We start from the raw sequence: 15,147 nt of genomic DNA on the forward strand, positions 1-15,147 counted from the left end.
ACAGAGGGAAGGAAGGAAAAAATATTCTGCTGAAATGACTTGGACTGCACTGTACTTCTAAGAGAGTACGGTAATGCCACTGGAGAGGCTTCCAGTCAAAAATGTGTATCAGAGGAGTTTGCTGTCTTCCAGGAGCAGGCCCGGTTTAAAATTTCTCCTGTGATCAGTCATTGGCTGAGAACAGTCTGTGGAATGTGTGACTTTGAATAAACACAGTGATGGATTTCTGAGTAAGCATCTGGGACGGAGAATAAATTATACTCCTCAGAGTTGGAGAAAGAGGAATACTCTCAGAGCTTCCATGATCTTAAATAATTACTTTTATCATTATATTATTTTGATACTTCATTTCTCCTTCAACAACTAAAAGTATTCTGAAATGAGCTTCAAGTCAGGACTGGATTGTTCAAGAAAGGAAAGGAAATCCTGGACTATAATATTAGTGGAGATTTTGATATTTTCTTGTATGAAGATTTTTATCAATAAGGTAGACAAAAATAGTTTTTCTTTTATCAGATTTTGCCCTTAAAATGGATATATGTTTGCATGTTTTGTGCAAACTTTAAAAGATAATTTAGGTTTGAAAATGATCCATTTGAAGAAAGTAAAAAAATCCAATGACAGGCAATTCAGTATTTAATCTAAGTGTGAGTTTCTATACAATAAAACTTAGTGAGGTTTTCATCTCCATCCCCTGGGGAAGAGACTGACATGCAGGGAAATATGTGTAGTATGAAAGACTTAGTTTCTGTTCAAAGAAGAATTTCCTAAATATTAATTTGTTCCAGAAGTTGTTACTAAGGAAGGTTGTAAAATATTTTTTAAAGTTTCTAAAAATAAAACATGTTTATATTTCTCTGTAGCCATGGAAATGGCAATCTGTCCTCACCTCCTAGTCTGAATTGAAGTCCTGAGGTTACATTTCTGGGAGACCTGGGCTCATTTCTTTCAGGCCTATGACTGATTTCAGCCTGTCCTGTAGTGGAAGGTCAGTTAGAAGACTATGGCAATAGTTCAAGAAAAAGATGAAAGTGGATTTCCAAAACAAATTGTCAATGATGAGAAAAAATATTATAACTAAAGGCTAGAATTTTTCAACTTACAAAAATGTCTGTGGTCGCATGATTTACATGGAATATAATAATTGAAAAATATTAGTGTTTGTAATCTAAGATATAATGTATTTTACTAAATCAGGTTTGTGAATTATATGTATTTTTATTTCACTAGAATACTCATTTGGGAAGATGGTAGCTTGGAAATCAACAATATTACAAGGAATGATGGAGGTATCTATACATGCTTTGCAGAAAATAACAGAGGGAAAGCTAATAGCACTGGAACCCTTGTTATCACAGGTAAGTTAGTGTTTGAGGGTGCTTAAAAACATGTGATTCAGCACTAAGCATCTAAACAGTCAATGTATTTATAAATTTCTTTTTCAAAAGATTTTCAGGCAAGTTTCTTGCTTGATGATATTGTTCTTGGAATTTGGGTATGAAAACATCTTATTATTTTGCACAAATATATATTGGTTTTTATTATTTTAATATACTAGATAATATGGTGTCTTATATCTTCTTGAGTTGTGCTTTACTTATCTATTTAAAAATATATAGATCCCACGCGAATTATATTGGCCCCGATTAATGCCGATATCACAGTTGGAGAAAATGCCACCATGCAGTGTGCTGCATCCTCTGATCCTGCCTTGGATCTCACATTTGTTTGGTCCTTCAATGGCTATGTGATCGATTTTAACAAAGAGAATATTCATTACCAGAGGAATTTTATGGTATGTGTTTTAAGTTTCATCTTATTAACACCCCAGTGATTCCTATGTCTGCATTGAAAGTTCTATTACTATAATAATATTTTATATGATCTTTGTTTTTCATGAGACCAAAAAGCAGGCAAGAAAGCTTTTTGTGGTTCTCCTTATATTAACTGTTGTACTGCTAAATCTTTCTAAAATGGCTATCCCTGAGGATTTTGGTAGAAGTATCAATCAATTAATATTAATTATTAATTGGGCTTTAGGTATGATTCCCCCTTAATTTTAATACAATTTTACATTGATGTGTATTATGTCAGTATATATGTGCCCTTGGTTCTAGTGCCTTCGTTTTACTTTAAATGAAGAGCATAGAACTTAATCTTTGTTATAATGATGACCTTAAGGCATTTAAGTTATGATTTAAGAGTAAGAAAGACACAATTACATATGTTGGAGAATTTGGAGAATTCATTTATGTGATTTGAAAAGGGTTAAATGGCTATATTTTAAGACATGGATGCAGCTGGAAACCATCATTCTTAGCAAACTATCACAAGAACAGAAAACCAAGCACCGCATGTTCTCACTCATAGGTGGGAACTGAACAATGAGATCACTTGGACTCGGGAAGGGGAACATCACACACCGGGGCCTATCATGGGGAGGGGGGAGGGGGGAGGGATTGCATTGGGAGTTATACCTGATGTAAATGACGAATTGATGGGTGCTGACGAGTTGATGGGTGCAGCACACCAACATGGCACAAGTATACATATGTAACAAACCTGCACGCTATGCACATGTACCCTAGAACTTAAAGTATAATAATAATAATTTTTTAAAAAAAGAATTAAAAAGTGTTACATTCTACAAGCCCTATAATTAAACATAGTGATATAGAGAGTCAAGGTGTAGAAAGAAATAAAATAGAGGAAAAAGATTGGGAAGGCATGCAAAACAACTTGTATAGGAACATCGTTGGTGTCTTGGTAGGCTGTCTAGGTTACAGTGTATTTAAAAAGTAAATCAATCACTGGCCCTACCAGCCTCTTTAGAAAAGCAAACATTTGGAAGACTAAGGACATATTTAGAACATAGGCATAATTAAGAAAACTTTTATTTTAGAAGTCAGTTACTAATATAAAAAAGAAGCACGAATGAACTCAGTAGGACATTTAAGATTGTTTAAGTCCCATAAAATCTGAAGATTGATATGTACACATTATCGTATTATGCATTCATATTGTCCAGCTATGTTTTTAGCTTTAGAAGAGTTTTAATTTAACTGATCTAGCTACAACTGTACACCTCTAGTGTACACCTACCAATCCTCTTTCAGTTTCTGAACCAAAATTAGATTTTAAAGAATAACAGTTGTGAATTGGCAGAGAACTGTAAATTTTGTATTTTGACATTATACCAGGTAATATATTTTCCTTATAGATCTGAAACTATTTTGCATATGCCCAAAATTAGTCAAATTGGCACCAAAATCTCCAATACTTTATTTAAATTGTATTTTATTTTGCAAGAAAAGTAAATACAACTCGGGTTTTATTCATTTTAAGGGAAAAAAGTGAGCTAAACAGGGATCTTACTTTCACACAAAGTAGCCTTCTGAATTTGAAAGAATTATCTTTGGTGTTATAAATTGAATAATTTCAAAAGTAAAGTCTAGAAGTTCCACAACTATAGTTTATAAAGTAGTAACTAATAGCTGCAATGAAGTCTATGTAAATAAATTTGCAGGCAAAAATTGCCCTCATTAAACTGAAATTTCGTATTTAGAGCTAATTTATATTCTTTAGCATACTAGTTACATTGTGCTGTTAGATGTAAATAACGACTGCAAAAAGAAAACGATAAAAAGGAATTTAAAGACAAAGAAAAATGGAGCCCAGTCACTTAAAAAAACAAAAAACAAAAAATAGTAAAACAAAGAAATAACTGGAATACTAATTAGCAAATAAATAATAAATTAGACCATAAAAATGTAAATGACCTTATGGCCACTTAGTGCACGTTCTCCCTTTTCAGATGATACCTGCAGAGATTCACATAGTTGCCCCCTCAGCTAAACCAGAGTGGAGTCCTGACCACAGGCCCAATCTCAGGACTCACCCGCTCAGGTTTCAGTTCATTCCATCAAATCATGATCTGACAGTGGGAGCAAACCTACTCAGCTGGCTAGATCTGCATCTTAATTGAATCAGAATATCAAATGCACATGTTTAGCACTTTGTAGATGGACAGAAGCATTCAATTATCTCGATTTTTAAAAAGCCCAGATAAGAATCATTTTAAAATAAATAGTTAAACTGAATTCTGTCTTTCAAACCAACACAAGACTAATGAAGCTTTCCCTGGTACCTTCCTTCTCGGTTAAGGCAAACTAGAAAGTTAAACTTCACTGCTCAATATGCCATGCAAAATTTAAGTAAAAACACTATAAATATGTGATCCTCCTTTTAGAAGAGAGTCCTGGAAGCTAGTAATTGCTTCTAGGACTGTTAATAGATCATTCTCAAAATAAGTGGCTCCTCCTATCAAAAGCTTAGTGTGTGTGTATATATATATATATATATATGTTTCTTAAATAATGATTTGGTGTTTTAGGTAGTTCTCCCAATATTTCAACAATTGAATAGCATTTGTTCATTAAGAATACGTACTAAGCACATGCCATAAGCAGACACATTTGTAGGCACTAGGGTAAATAAAACACTGAAATAGACACAGACCCCAGCCCAAAATAAACCAATGATACCCTGAGAGTTTAAGATTCAGATGTAAATGTTTATTTGGTAGCTATTACAGTTAACAAAACCGATGTAATTAACATGTTTTAACAATTTTCATTGATAAAAATTAATACAGGATGTTCTAATAATAAAAAAGAATAGGGAAATCAAATTTTAAACTTTTTTATTTCAAGAACCTAAGTTTTTGTTTTCCAATTTAGTTTCAATAAATTGAAGTCAATCAAGTATGCACTGATTTTAGCTTGCTATTCTTGATTTAAACCACTAAGGGGCAACATTGTATAAGGATTCAAATTTCACAGTCTGATGTAATTTGGGACTTTCGTTTCCTTCATGAAATTAAACAAATGCATCTGCTCATACTTATGAATAAATTGTGAGATTATAGGTGATTTTAAAAAGTCTTCTTTATACTTTTTCTAATTAAAGTTATATAATTATTAGGAAAAATGTAACTATACATTTTTAAAGATGTATATTTCTTTTAAGAGTTTAATAGGAACACCAAAAAAGCAAAAATTACACTGTCTTTATATTCAGTGATCCTACTTTATGTAAAACTCTTTAGGATTAATATGTTTTTTAATGCAACTTTCAATTTTAACGCAGTAAATGCACACCTAGTACTGATTATAGAAAAACACTAAGGAGTTAAACATCTAAAAATTTCCTGAGTATATTAATACGTAATAATTGTCAGTAGATGTTCCACCGGAACTTGAACTTATACATGGGGGGGTGTTAAAAGTACAAGCTCGAAGCAGAAATTTAATAAATGTGAGGTTTTGATACAATAAGATATTAAAACAGTTTATCTGCCATTATTTTATTTTGTTGATGTTATATTGCAAATGATCATAAATTTTTCAAGTCCAGTTATAAAGTGGCTCCTGTTTTGGCTTTCTAATTCAGTAGCTACTTAATTCCTTAGAGTAAATACAAACGGCAGAGCCATTTTATTTATTCATTTAATTTATGACTTTTCTTGTTCCAGAGAAGACTTAAGACAATCTATCAAAAATACAGATTTTAAATATCTCATTTTATTCTTCTTTCAAAGTGGCACCTAACCTGTAGAATTTTTCAGTAGCCCTCAATTTTTGACATTCATTTTGGGTTATTAACAATATTAGCTGCTTAGAATCATTATCTTTATTACATGAGTTTCTAAAAATTTCCAGTTCTGAAGATTGTCACTATTTCATTCGTATATATATATGCATACACACACACACACACACACACACACACATATATATATTACTCTTATTACAAATACATGGTAAAATTGTAATACTGTGGGACATTATTGCCTGTCTTTTATGAATTCATAAATATCATTTGAATTGTTCAGAAATTCTGTCACAAACCAACCTGGGCTTTAGGCTTCATTTTCTCACCTCTTATTTGGTGACCCTGATCCAGGGATTAAAATTCTCTAAGCCTCCTAATTTCCCTCTGTAAAACATGATCAATCATTCACTTACTTCATTCAGGTTACTTCATTGAGTTTACAAAACTAGTTACTTCATGAAAGAGTGCATATAAAGACTTGGCACAGGATCTGGTATATAAGTGATTATTAATACTTTCTATAATAGAGCAATCATCCCCAACTGGAAATTCTAGAAACTTTTGCTAGTTTTTGTTTTGTTTTGGGTTTTTTTTTTTTTTTTTTTAACCACAGATCTCATTTTTCACAATTTAATACTTGCACTACTTGCTGTGCTGGATACTTAGACTGAGACCCAAAAAAAAAAAAAAAAAATCTGGGTATTTCATTGCTGAGGGCGGTGAAGAGGTAATAATAGTTACCATTTATTGTGGGCTTACTGTTTAGTCAGAATTGGGTTAAATGTTTTTCACATATTTCTCAGTTGATCTTCACAGAAATCCTCTGTGGAGTGCGTATTATTGTGATTTTCTCAGTTTCCAAAGTGAGGAAAGTGAGCATTAGAAAAATTGAGTAACTGGTCCCATGGAATCATACAAGTCACTAGTGGCTAACATGATTTGAAGCCAGGTGGCCTGACTGCCAACCCTGTAATCTCCACCACTTTGATTCTTCATCTTTTGGTTAATGTTCACGTCTGTGAAATAATTCTCCCCTAAGTGTTTGATGTTCTACAAGACAGTACTGTTCAACTCACATTTTATTCTCTAATCTGGTTTAATGAACCTTGTATGCTCACCATATTGCCCAAATTACTTCATTCTCCCTTCACTGTTGGCCACCTTTGCAATACACTGTAAGTCATGTCTACACAGTTTCAAGTGGTCTAACTATAAAGTTCCTGGCAATTCCTATTGATCCCCTGTAGATAGTTACCCTGGGTGTGCGTTTGCAGGTATGTGTGTGTGCATTTTTTCCGAGTGCATAGGCGATACCACTCAAGAGAGAAGAGGATTTCTTACCCAAAGGTTATTTTCCTTTTTTAAAGAAAAATTTTATTAAACATATCAAAAAAAGGTCTTTAGATTTTAGAAATATGTATTTAAAACTAGATCATGCTGTGATCTTGTGCAGAAATTGTTTCTGCAAGACAAGCAAAAAGGAGAGGAAAAATGATAAAACAAGTCAGTTTGTTATTTTTTAAATATTTGTCTCTATTCACTATTTTTGTTGTTGCTGTTGTTTTTGTGGGTTTTTATTTTATTTTATTTTGAGACAGAGGTTAGCTCTTGTTGCCCAGGCTGGAGTGTAATGGCGTGATCTCGGCTTATTGCAACCTCTGCCTCCTAGGTTCAAGTAATACTCTGGCCTGAGCCCCCCAAGTAGCTGGGATTACAGGCACCCACCACCATGCCTGGCCAATTTTTTGTATTTTTAGTAGAGACGGGGTTTCACCATCTTGGCCAGGCTGGACTCGAACTCCTGACCTCAGGTGATCCACCCACCTCAGCCTCTCAAAGCACTGGGTTACAGGCATGAGCCACCACACCCAGCCTCTATTCACTGTTGAACAAGAAGGTTAAGATTATCCAGAATTATGTGGGAGAAAACAAGGACAGTTGGGCAATAATCCTTGGTAAGAATCAGATTTGAGCCGAAAAAAATCAGAGAAGGAGACTAGGCAGCCACAAGGAGATTGGGGAAGCCCTGAAGCTTTGTAACTTTGGTCCCGTGTGGAAACATTTTTGGTTATCACAACTGTAGAGAGGGGTGTGTGTGTGGGGGGGGGATATTTTAGGTATCTGTTTAGCTGTTAAATATCCTATAATGCACAACACAGAGTCCAAAAACAGAATATTATCTGGCCCAAGTTATCAATAGAACCAAGATTGAGAAATGTCCTCAAGAAAGATATTGAAGAAGAGACTTAGCAATACTGGGACTAGCCACCGCAAGGTTTTAAGCATGATGTATTGGAAACAAAGAGATGTTATATTGTTTTGAGCATCTGAGAGTATTGGGGACACAAATAAAAATAAACTAAAATTTTTTAAATGTATATCCAAAATAGTTTAAGTAGTAGAGGATAGTGGATATGTGCTTCTTGAATTTAAGACTCTTAAATTTTGATAAGCAGTAGAAAAGAGGGAGAAATACATTAAAAAAAAAAAAAAAGTACGGGCTCCTGGCATAGTCTTGTGACCACAAAAGATACAAAAGCATTTGGCCCATGTCAAATTGCTCTATTTTCCTTATCAGTAATTAGTTTGAAAGGAGATAGATAATTAGATAATTCTATTGTACTTTATTCTGTATGAATATATAACTTTTCTGATCTCTTTTTTACTACCTTAATAAACCTGTACTGATACCTAACTGCTATGTTTTATTTGCTACTTTCCAGTGGTAAGCGAAGGAAGGTATCTGTGTTCCTGGGTGTTTTTTCAGTTGGGCTAGCTTCTTTTAAGATCATCACATTTTCCATGCATAGACCATGTTAGCTGATGTCACTGTCTAGCCTAGCTTCTCATAGTCCTTACTAAGCATTTGTTGATAAGAATGTGAGGTGAATGGAATTAAGCATATATATAATATATATATAAAAATATACATTATATATTATATATAAAGCATATATTATATGTTATATAATATAAAATATATACATATAGGCTTTGAGGGATCTGCCAAAATTTATCAAAATTTAAGGACACATCTTTTACATAGAACTCCACACATATTTAAGCACCTCCACATTGCTTATTCTGGCTTTTTTTGCTTGTAAAACAGACAATAAAAAGAGGGATAAATAAACCTGTAAAATGTTGGTGTCTTAAACATTTTATGAGTTTGCATGGTGTTTGATGTTTTATTTACAGCATACTAGAAATATGCTACTTTGTTATTAGAGGTTGCAGTCCTAAAAAACTATCTAATTTTTTCACTTTGTGCTTAAGAACAGAGCATGATCTAAAGATTTGGACATTTGCTCCGGTTTTGCCACTGACGAGTTATATGACACTGGGCAAAACAGTCACTCTGAGCCTCAGGCTTCTCCTCTGTCATATGAAGAGTTTGGGCTACACCAAAGTTTCCAAAATCAACAGTAAAAAAAGGTTTTTAGCAGCAAAATGCTTTTTGGAAAGACAATTCAAATCAGAACCTCAGCATATAAACAAAAGATGAAAATGAGATTGCTCTGAAGATGAAATTGTGTGTGTGTGTGTGTGTGTCTGTGTGTATTTGTGTGTCTGTGGAGCATACTACATAGCCAAGACCCTTATCCACAGGGTCTCTCACTTCCTCTTATCTCCAAAATGCCCATTCTAATCACTTTTTTCTACAAAGTGGTCCAAGAAAACTTTTAGAACTCTAAAGCTAATGGAAACCAATTTGAAAACCATATAATGATATATGAGTTGTATTTCAACTCTAAAACATAGGATCCAAATCAAAGGCATTGATGTTTTTGTCCCATCATTCAAAATGCTTATGAGAAACCTCAAAGAAAATGGTCTTTTGAGTTTTCATTTAAAATGGCCACCTGATCAAAATTGGACTCTTCAGCTATCACTCTCATTGTTTATTCCATACAAAAATAGCCAAATTTAGAGATTTTCAACACTTCTACTCTTAATATATATGCAAACTCACTCTTACTAATTATCTTAGTAGTCTTAGAAATTATCCTGGACAACTTACCTTATTTATTTTTTGTATATCCAATGACATCACTTCACTTTAATAAAGTTGTTTTGTCATTTTGTTTATTTTTTTGACTCAATATTGATGAATTACTTCAAATAACACTAACAAAAACTAGATAACTTTAGAGAATTACTGTTAATTATGTCATGTGTGAAAATGATTTTGCATACAAAAATTAGCCTAGGGTGGTGGTGCACGCCTGTAATCCCAGCTACTTGAGGGGCTGAGTCATGAGAATCATTTGATCCCAGGAGGTAGAGGTTGCAGTGAGCCGAGATTGTGCCACTGCACTCCAGCGTAGGTGACAGAGTGAGACTCTGTCTCAAAATTAAAAAAAAAAAAAGAAGAAAAGGAAAATGGTTTTGTGATTATGTGAGAGAATGACCTCAATTTTTTGAGATTCAAGCTAGTGTCTTTAGAAATTGCTGATGAGTTGATGAGTTGAGTACTGATATCCTAATATCCGGAATTTATTTTTCAAGAGTTCAGCCCTAGACGGAAAGACAGATAGTGGACAGAGAGAAGTAAATATAGAGCTAGTTAGCTAGACAATTAGATAAGGCAAATATGGCAAAAAGTTTACAATTGTTAAATCTAGTTGCCTGGTTTATAGATGGTGATAGTACTATTCTTTTTACTTATGTTTGAAAATTTAAATAGAAAAAATTAATAAGTAAAATAATAACATATCATATATGAAGAAGCACCACATCTACTTACCAAACTAGTGAACCTAAATCCAGTTTTCTAATCTATTAAGCACTACCTTGGAAACAGCTTGACCTGGTGAAATTAGGGCTATATATTACCTATGGAGCCTTCCACAAACAGTTTAATGTAAAATCTCAAGGTCCTTGTTTCTAAAATGGGAATATTAATAGTAAATCCTTGGGGAGTATTACTTCTGGAACTCAGAATTGAAAAGGAGATAGTCTTAGTTTCATTATTAGCGCTATGAAATTATAAATATAATTATAGAAATTGAATAGGAAAATGTATGTAAAGTAGCTAGGACATTGCTAGACATTTAAAAACATTCAATAAATTCGATTTGGTAATAGTAGGAGTTCAGTAGTAGTATCAGTAGTGGCAGTAACAATAGTAGAAGTTATAGTAGCCATTTTAATAGTAATAGTAGCAGTTTTAGTAGTGTTAATAGCGATACTAGTAATACTAGTGGCTATAGTTATAGTAGTTTTGTGTCTTCCTCTGTAAAATACAGCGATGTATTTCATAGGGTTGTTATTAAGAGTAAGTCAGTTCACATGTATATTTATAACAACCTTTGACACCTAGTTAACCCTAACTAAATATCTGCTATTAGTAGAGTTGGTGGTGGTGGTGGTGGTGGTAATGTTTGCAGTTGGATATGACATATTTGCTATATTATTTTTGCTTTCTCTAACAAGCCAAAAGTAAAGAAGAAAAGTTTTGTTTCATGGATATAGCATACAGACATATTTAATAATTTTTATGTTTATAAAACATATTCTTTAAAGGATGCACTTCTATCCAAACTTCTATATCTCTCCCTTTACTCTGAACTTGAATGGAACGAATTATTTAAGTGACAATTATGAGCTCTTTTATCTAGACCTTTTCTGTACCATATAGAATCTTTCTTTGTTCACTAGGATTAATTCAATTTGTTAATACAACATAATCATTGAGACTCATTTACATTGAAGAAATGATTTTGCAGTTAGTTTATGGGGGAAGGTGAAGGAAGGGCTGGGTATTTATATGTTGGAAGTCTTTTGATTTAAACTTGGGAAACTTCTAAGTGGTCAACCACATATACACTTTGGAACATCCCTGAGCTTTGCTATCACAATTTCCAGTATGTGATTCAACTCTCCTCATATGAAGGGAAGAATTTTGTAATTGAGCCAAGCTGTGGCTTTTAGTAAAAATATAGTGAGCATTCATATCTAATTTGTGGCTAGAATGTGCTGAGGCCCATGATCTTTACTTGCTTTGTAAGCGTTCTGCCAACCACTGAGAACCTCAACTTCTCCTGAGGTATGGAAAGTGCTAGTAGTATTTATAAAAACTTTAGGGGTGCTTTCATACATACACAACTATATTGGGAATGATACTTTATATCTTTTCTTCTTTCCTTCTGAGAAGTTTTATTGCTACATGTTCACCAAATGTAGAACCAGTGAGAATAAACATTACAGTTGCTTCTTACTGTTTTATGCAAGTGGGCTTATCAATAAGTGTTAATTTTCAAACAAGTTTAACGTTAAACTTTTAAAGTAGTTTAATTACAAGTCGTAAAAGAGTTTAGTGTGAAAATAAATATAAATTTAGCATCATGTATTTTAGGATATAAAATAGTTTGTGCTTTTTATTACATGTGACAGTATAAGAAGAATGACCACATTATTCCTATCAGAATAAAATAACCAAATGTATAAACAGCACCATGTTTCAAAGAGAGTTTAGGGAAAAAAGATAGCAATTTCATTAAGAAAGAAAGAAGATTAGATACATCACATAAATATTTTTAAAAGGGCAATTATGATACCACAGTATGTTTATTTTCATATTACTTTCTGCCCTCAATTTTTGTTGTAAAGTTGAATGAAGAAACATGTTAAATTGCTAAGGTGATTGTTTTGAAAATTCAAATCTAATGACATGACTCATTGAAAGAGCTGGAGTTTAGTAATAGGATTATCTTTCAATTAGACACCAAAGCAACCAAAGTACTGAGATCATTTAATGAATAAATACAAAAAAAGTGCTTTTTACTTATATGCAGACATTATTCTTTCCAAATATTACTATTATGTTGTGTCATAATAGTTGAAAGATTTTACTTAATACATTTATATTATTGAATATTTAGTATCAAGTGCATTTCAATTAAGGATGTCAAGATACACCAAAACAGTCTATTTAACAAACATATAATGTTTATTTTATTTTACCATAATTATTTTATATTTTACTTTTCCTAGTAAAAAATTACTTAGACATATATGTCAATTAACTTTTATGATAGTTCAAGAAAAACTCGTATTTACTTTATATATGAGTCTTACTCTCTGCTTACCTCAAAAAAATTTAAATACAACTATAAGTAATAAAATAACATATTTTACCTTCTTTGTTAGATGAATTCTATTTAGTATGGTATAAGAAGTTAGGCCAGCTGCAAAGTTGGGCACAGTCCCCAAAACCACCCTCACTTCTGACACCAACTGCAAGTTCAAGGGGTTGTAAAAACCACCCTCAGTTTCCATGCTTCGCTAGAAGTGATTCACAGAACTCACTTAAAGCTATTATACACGCGGGTACAGCTTCTTATAGGAAAAGGATACAAATTAAAATTAGCCAAAGGAAAAAGCACACAGGGCAGAGTCGAGAAGTACAAAACACAGAGCTTCTATTGTTTTCTCCCCGTGCTGTTAAAATGCATTACTCTGACTGCTCTGACATGTGGCAGTGTGTTTGAAGTGCCAACCAGCAAAGCTTACTGAGCCTTTCTGTCCACAGGTTTTGGGGGGACTTCATCAACTAGACATGATTGATGGACTCATTGCTCACATGGTTAATCTCAGTCTTTGGGTTGACTGATACCACATGAATCAAATCCCCTACTCTAAGTCAAAATGTCCTATTTGTGGCATGACCAGGCCCTTCTCTAAGACTCTACAGGTGTAATTAACTCTTGCCCTAAATCACATGGTTGGATTTTCCAGTATGACCCAACTCCTACTCTATGACCAGACCCAGCTTGAAGACTATACAGGTGTGGCTAACCCATACTCTAAATCATATGATTGGACTATCCTGTATGACCCAAGACCTCCCAAGGAAAGAAAGACATTATAGAGATTACCTTCTAGAAGTTGAGGGCAATGGCAAGACCTCTCTTTGGGCAAGGCCAAATTCTTTACTACACTAGGGGTTGGAAAGGTTAGATGTTCAGTTTTCTTGTATGTTAGTGATATTGTTTTCTCTATAAATTTTCACATCTTCCCAATAACCTTTCATTTTCTTATGAAATTAGTGTATAGATATTTGAAATATATCATTCCTGGTAGTTTATCTCATAGATATGGATAGCAATAGTTTTTCTCAAGTCAGTTATTTTATCTTATAACATTGTCATTCTCATACCTGAAAAAAAATTTGAAATTACTAAAAGGATGTCTATTTAATAAAAAACACTTTAGATTTTAATGTATCTATTCAATATTTATTTGTTGAATTCTCTTATATGTCAGATATTACATTAAGTACTTAGTATGTAATAATGAATAAGACCTGGTTCTTTCCTTAAGGAATTACAGTCTAGTGGAAAAAATCAACAGTGACATGATTACAGTAGAAAGGAATAGTTACAATGAAAATGTACAAAGGGCAGTAACTAATCCAGCTTTACAATTTCAGAAATGGGAGGGGTATCCAAAATGTGGGTTGAACGTTCATAGCCAATTAATGGAAGTGGGAGGTGGGGCAATCCAGGCCATGCAAGTGATATATGCAAAAGCTGGCTGTGAGAGCACATAGCAAAGTATATCCTATTCACCGTGGCTGGGGCTCAGGAGTTAGGTGCAGGGGTAATCTATGGAGGTTGAAGGTGTGTGTACTTCACTCTCACACAAGAAAAGCCTCATTATGTGTTTAGTAAATGCTGTCACTGTCAGTGGTTATATGAACTTGCTAACATAATTCTGAACGTAGCTGAAAAGAGGTGAAAACATATTATCTTAAGAGCAGATACCAAAATTCTAGATAATTTGACAAGTTCATTCAAACAAGATATATTTAGTGTGATTATTTGCTTGGCACTGTGCTGGACTTGAGAAGACAGCACATGCAGCTGTATACATATACAACACAGGGATACAACATGTCTGCTAAATAAAACAGACCTATTTCCTCACATCAAACTTACAGTCGGCCAGGGAGACCAACTTCAACCACATAATCACACAAGTGTTTAACTGCATTTAAGATATGTAATATGACATAAGTTTCATGGTAGTGTAATGAAATACAGAGAGAGGACCTGCCTAGTCCACAGAAAAGGTAAAGGCTTGCTGGAGAAAATGATTTGAACTGGTATTGGGTAGAGGTGAAGGTGATACGGGAGAAGGTATTGAGGTTATGAGGGGTATGAATCACAATTCCAAAAGACAAGACAATGTGGTGAACCAGAGACTGAAGAGAACAAGATGCATTTGCAGTCCTAAAAAGAGAATGTTCTTCCTGGAGAGTGTGAGTGAGATGGCACACTAGCTGAGCTGGAGCATCAGATAGAGCCTAGAGAATGGAATCAAGTTGGCTACCATAATGCTATGGCTTTTGTCCCAGGAAAGGGAAATTTTAAAGGTTTCAGTTTATGTGCTTTTATGGAAACAAGTGAGTTGGGCCTACCTGCATTTTTAAAAGGTTATTCTAGGTAACCAATAGAGAAAATAATAGGGTGGAACAGTGGTAGAAGTAGTGATCAAATAAGATGTAGGGGTTCAGGTGAGAGATGTGGG

At 33.7% G+C, this 15,147-nt stretch overlaps 1 protein-coding gene across 4 annotated transcripts in view; it reads left to right on the top strand.

Annotated features, from left to right (window-relative positions):
• CNTN1 (contactin 1) overlaps nucleotides 1-15,147 on the top strand; it is a 399,377-nt gene that overhangs the window by 264,037 nt on the left and 120,193 nt on the right. For all 4 annotated transcript variants that reach the window (XM_073020625.1, XM_008002892.3, XM_008002893.3 and 1 more), the window contains exons 13-14: nucleotides 1,231-1,358; nucleotides 1,620-1,795. In XM_073020625.1, the coding sequence (XP_072876726.1) occupies nucleotides 1,231-1,358; nucleotides 1,620-1,795 (304 nt within the window). The remainder of the gene's footprint in view (nucleotides 1-1,230; nucleotides 1,359-1,619; nucleotides 1,796-15,147) is intronic.

Source organism: Chlorocebus sabaeus, chromosome 11, assembly GCF_047675955.1.
Source record: "Chlorocebus sabaeus isolate Y175 chromosome 11, mChlSab1.0.hap1, whole genome shotgun sequence".
In the NCBI taxonomy this organism is placed as follows: Eukaryota; Metazoa; Chordata; class Mammalia; order Primates; family Cercopithecidae; genus Chlorocebus; species Chlorocebus sabaeus.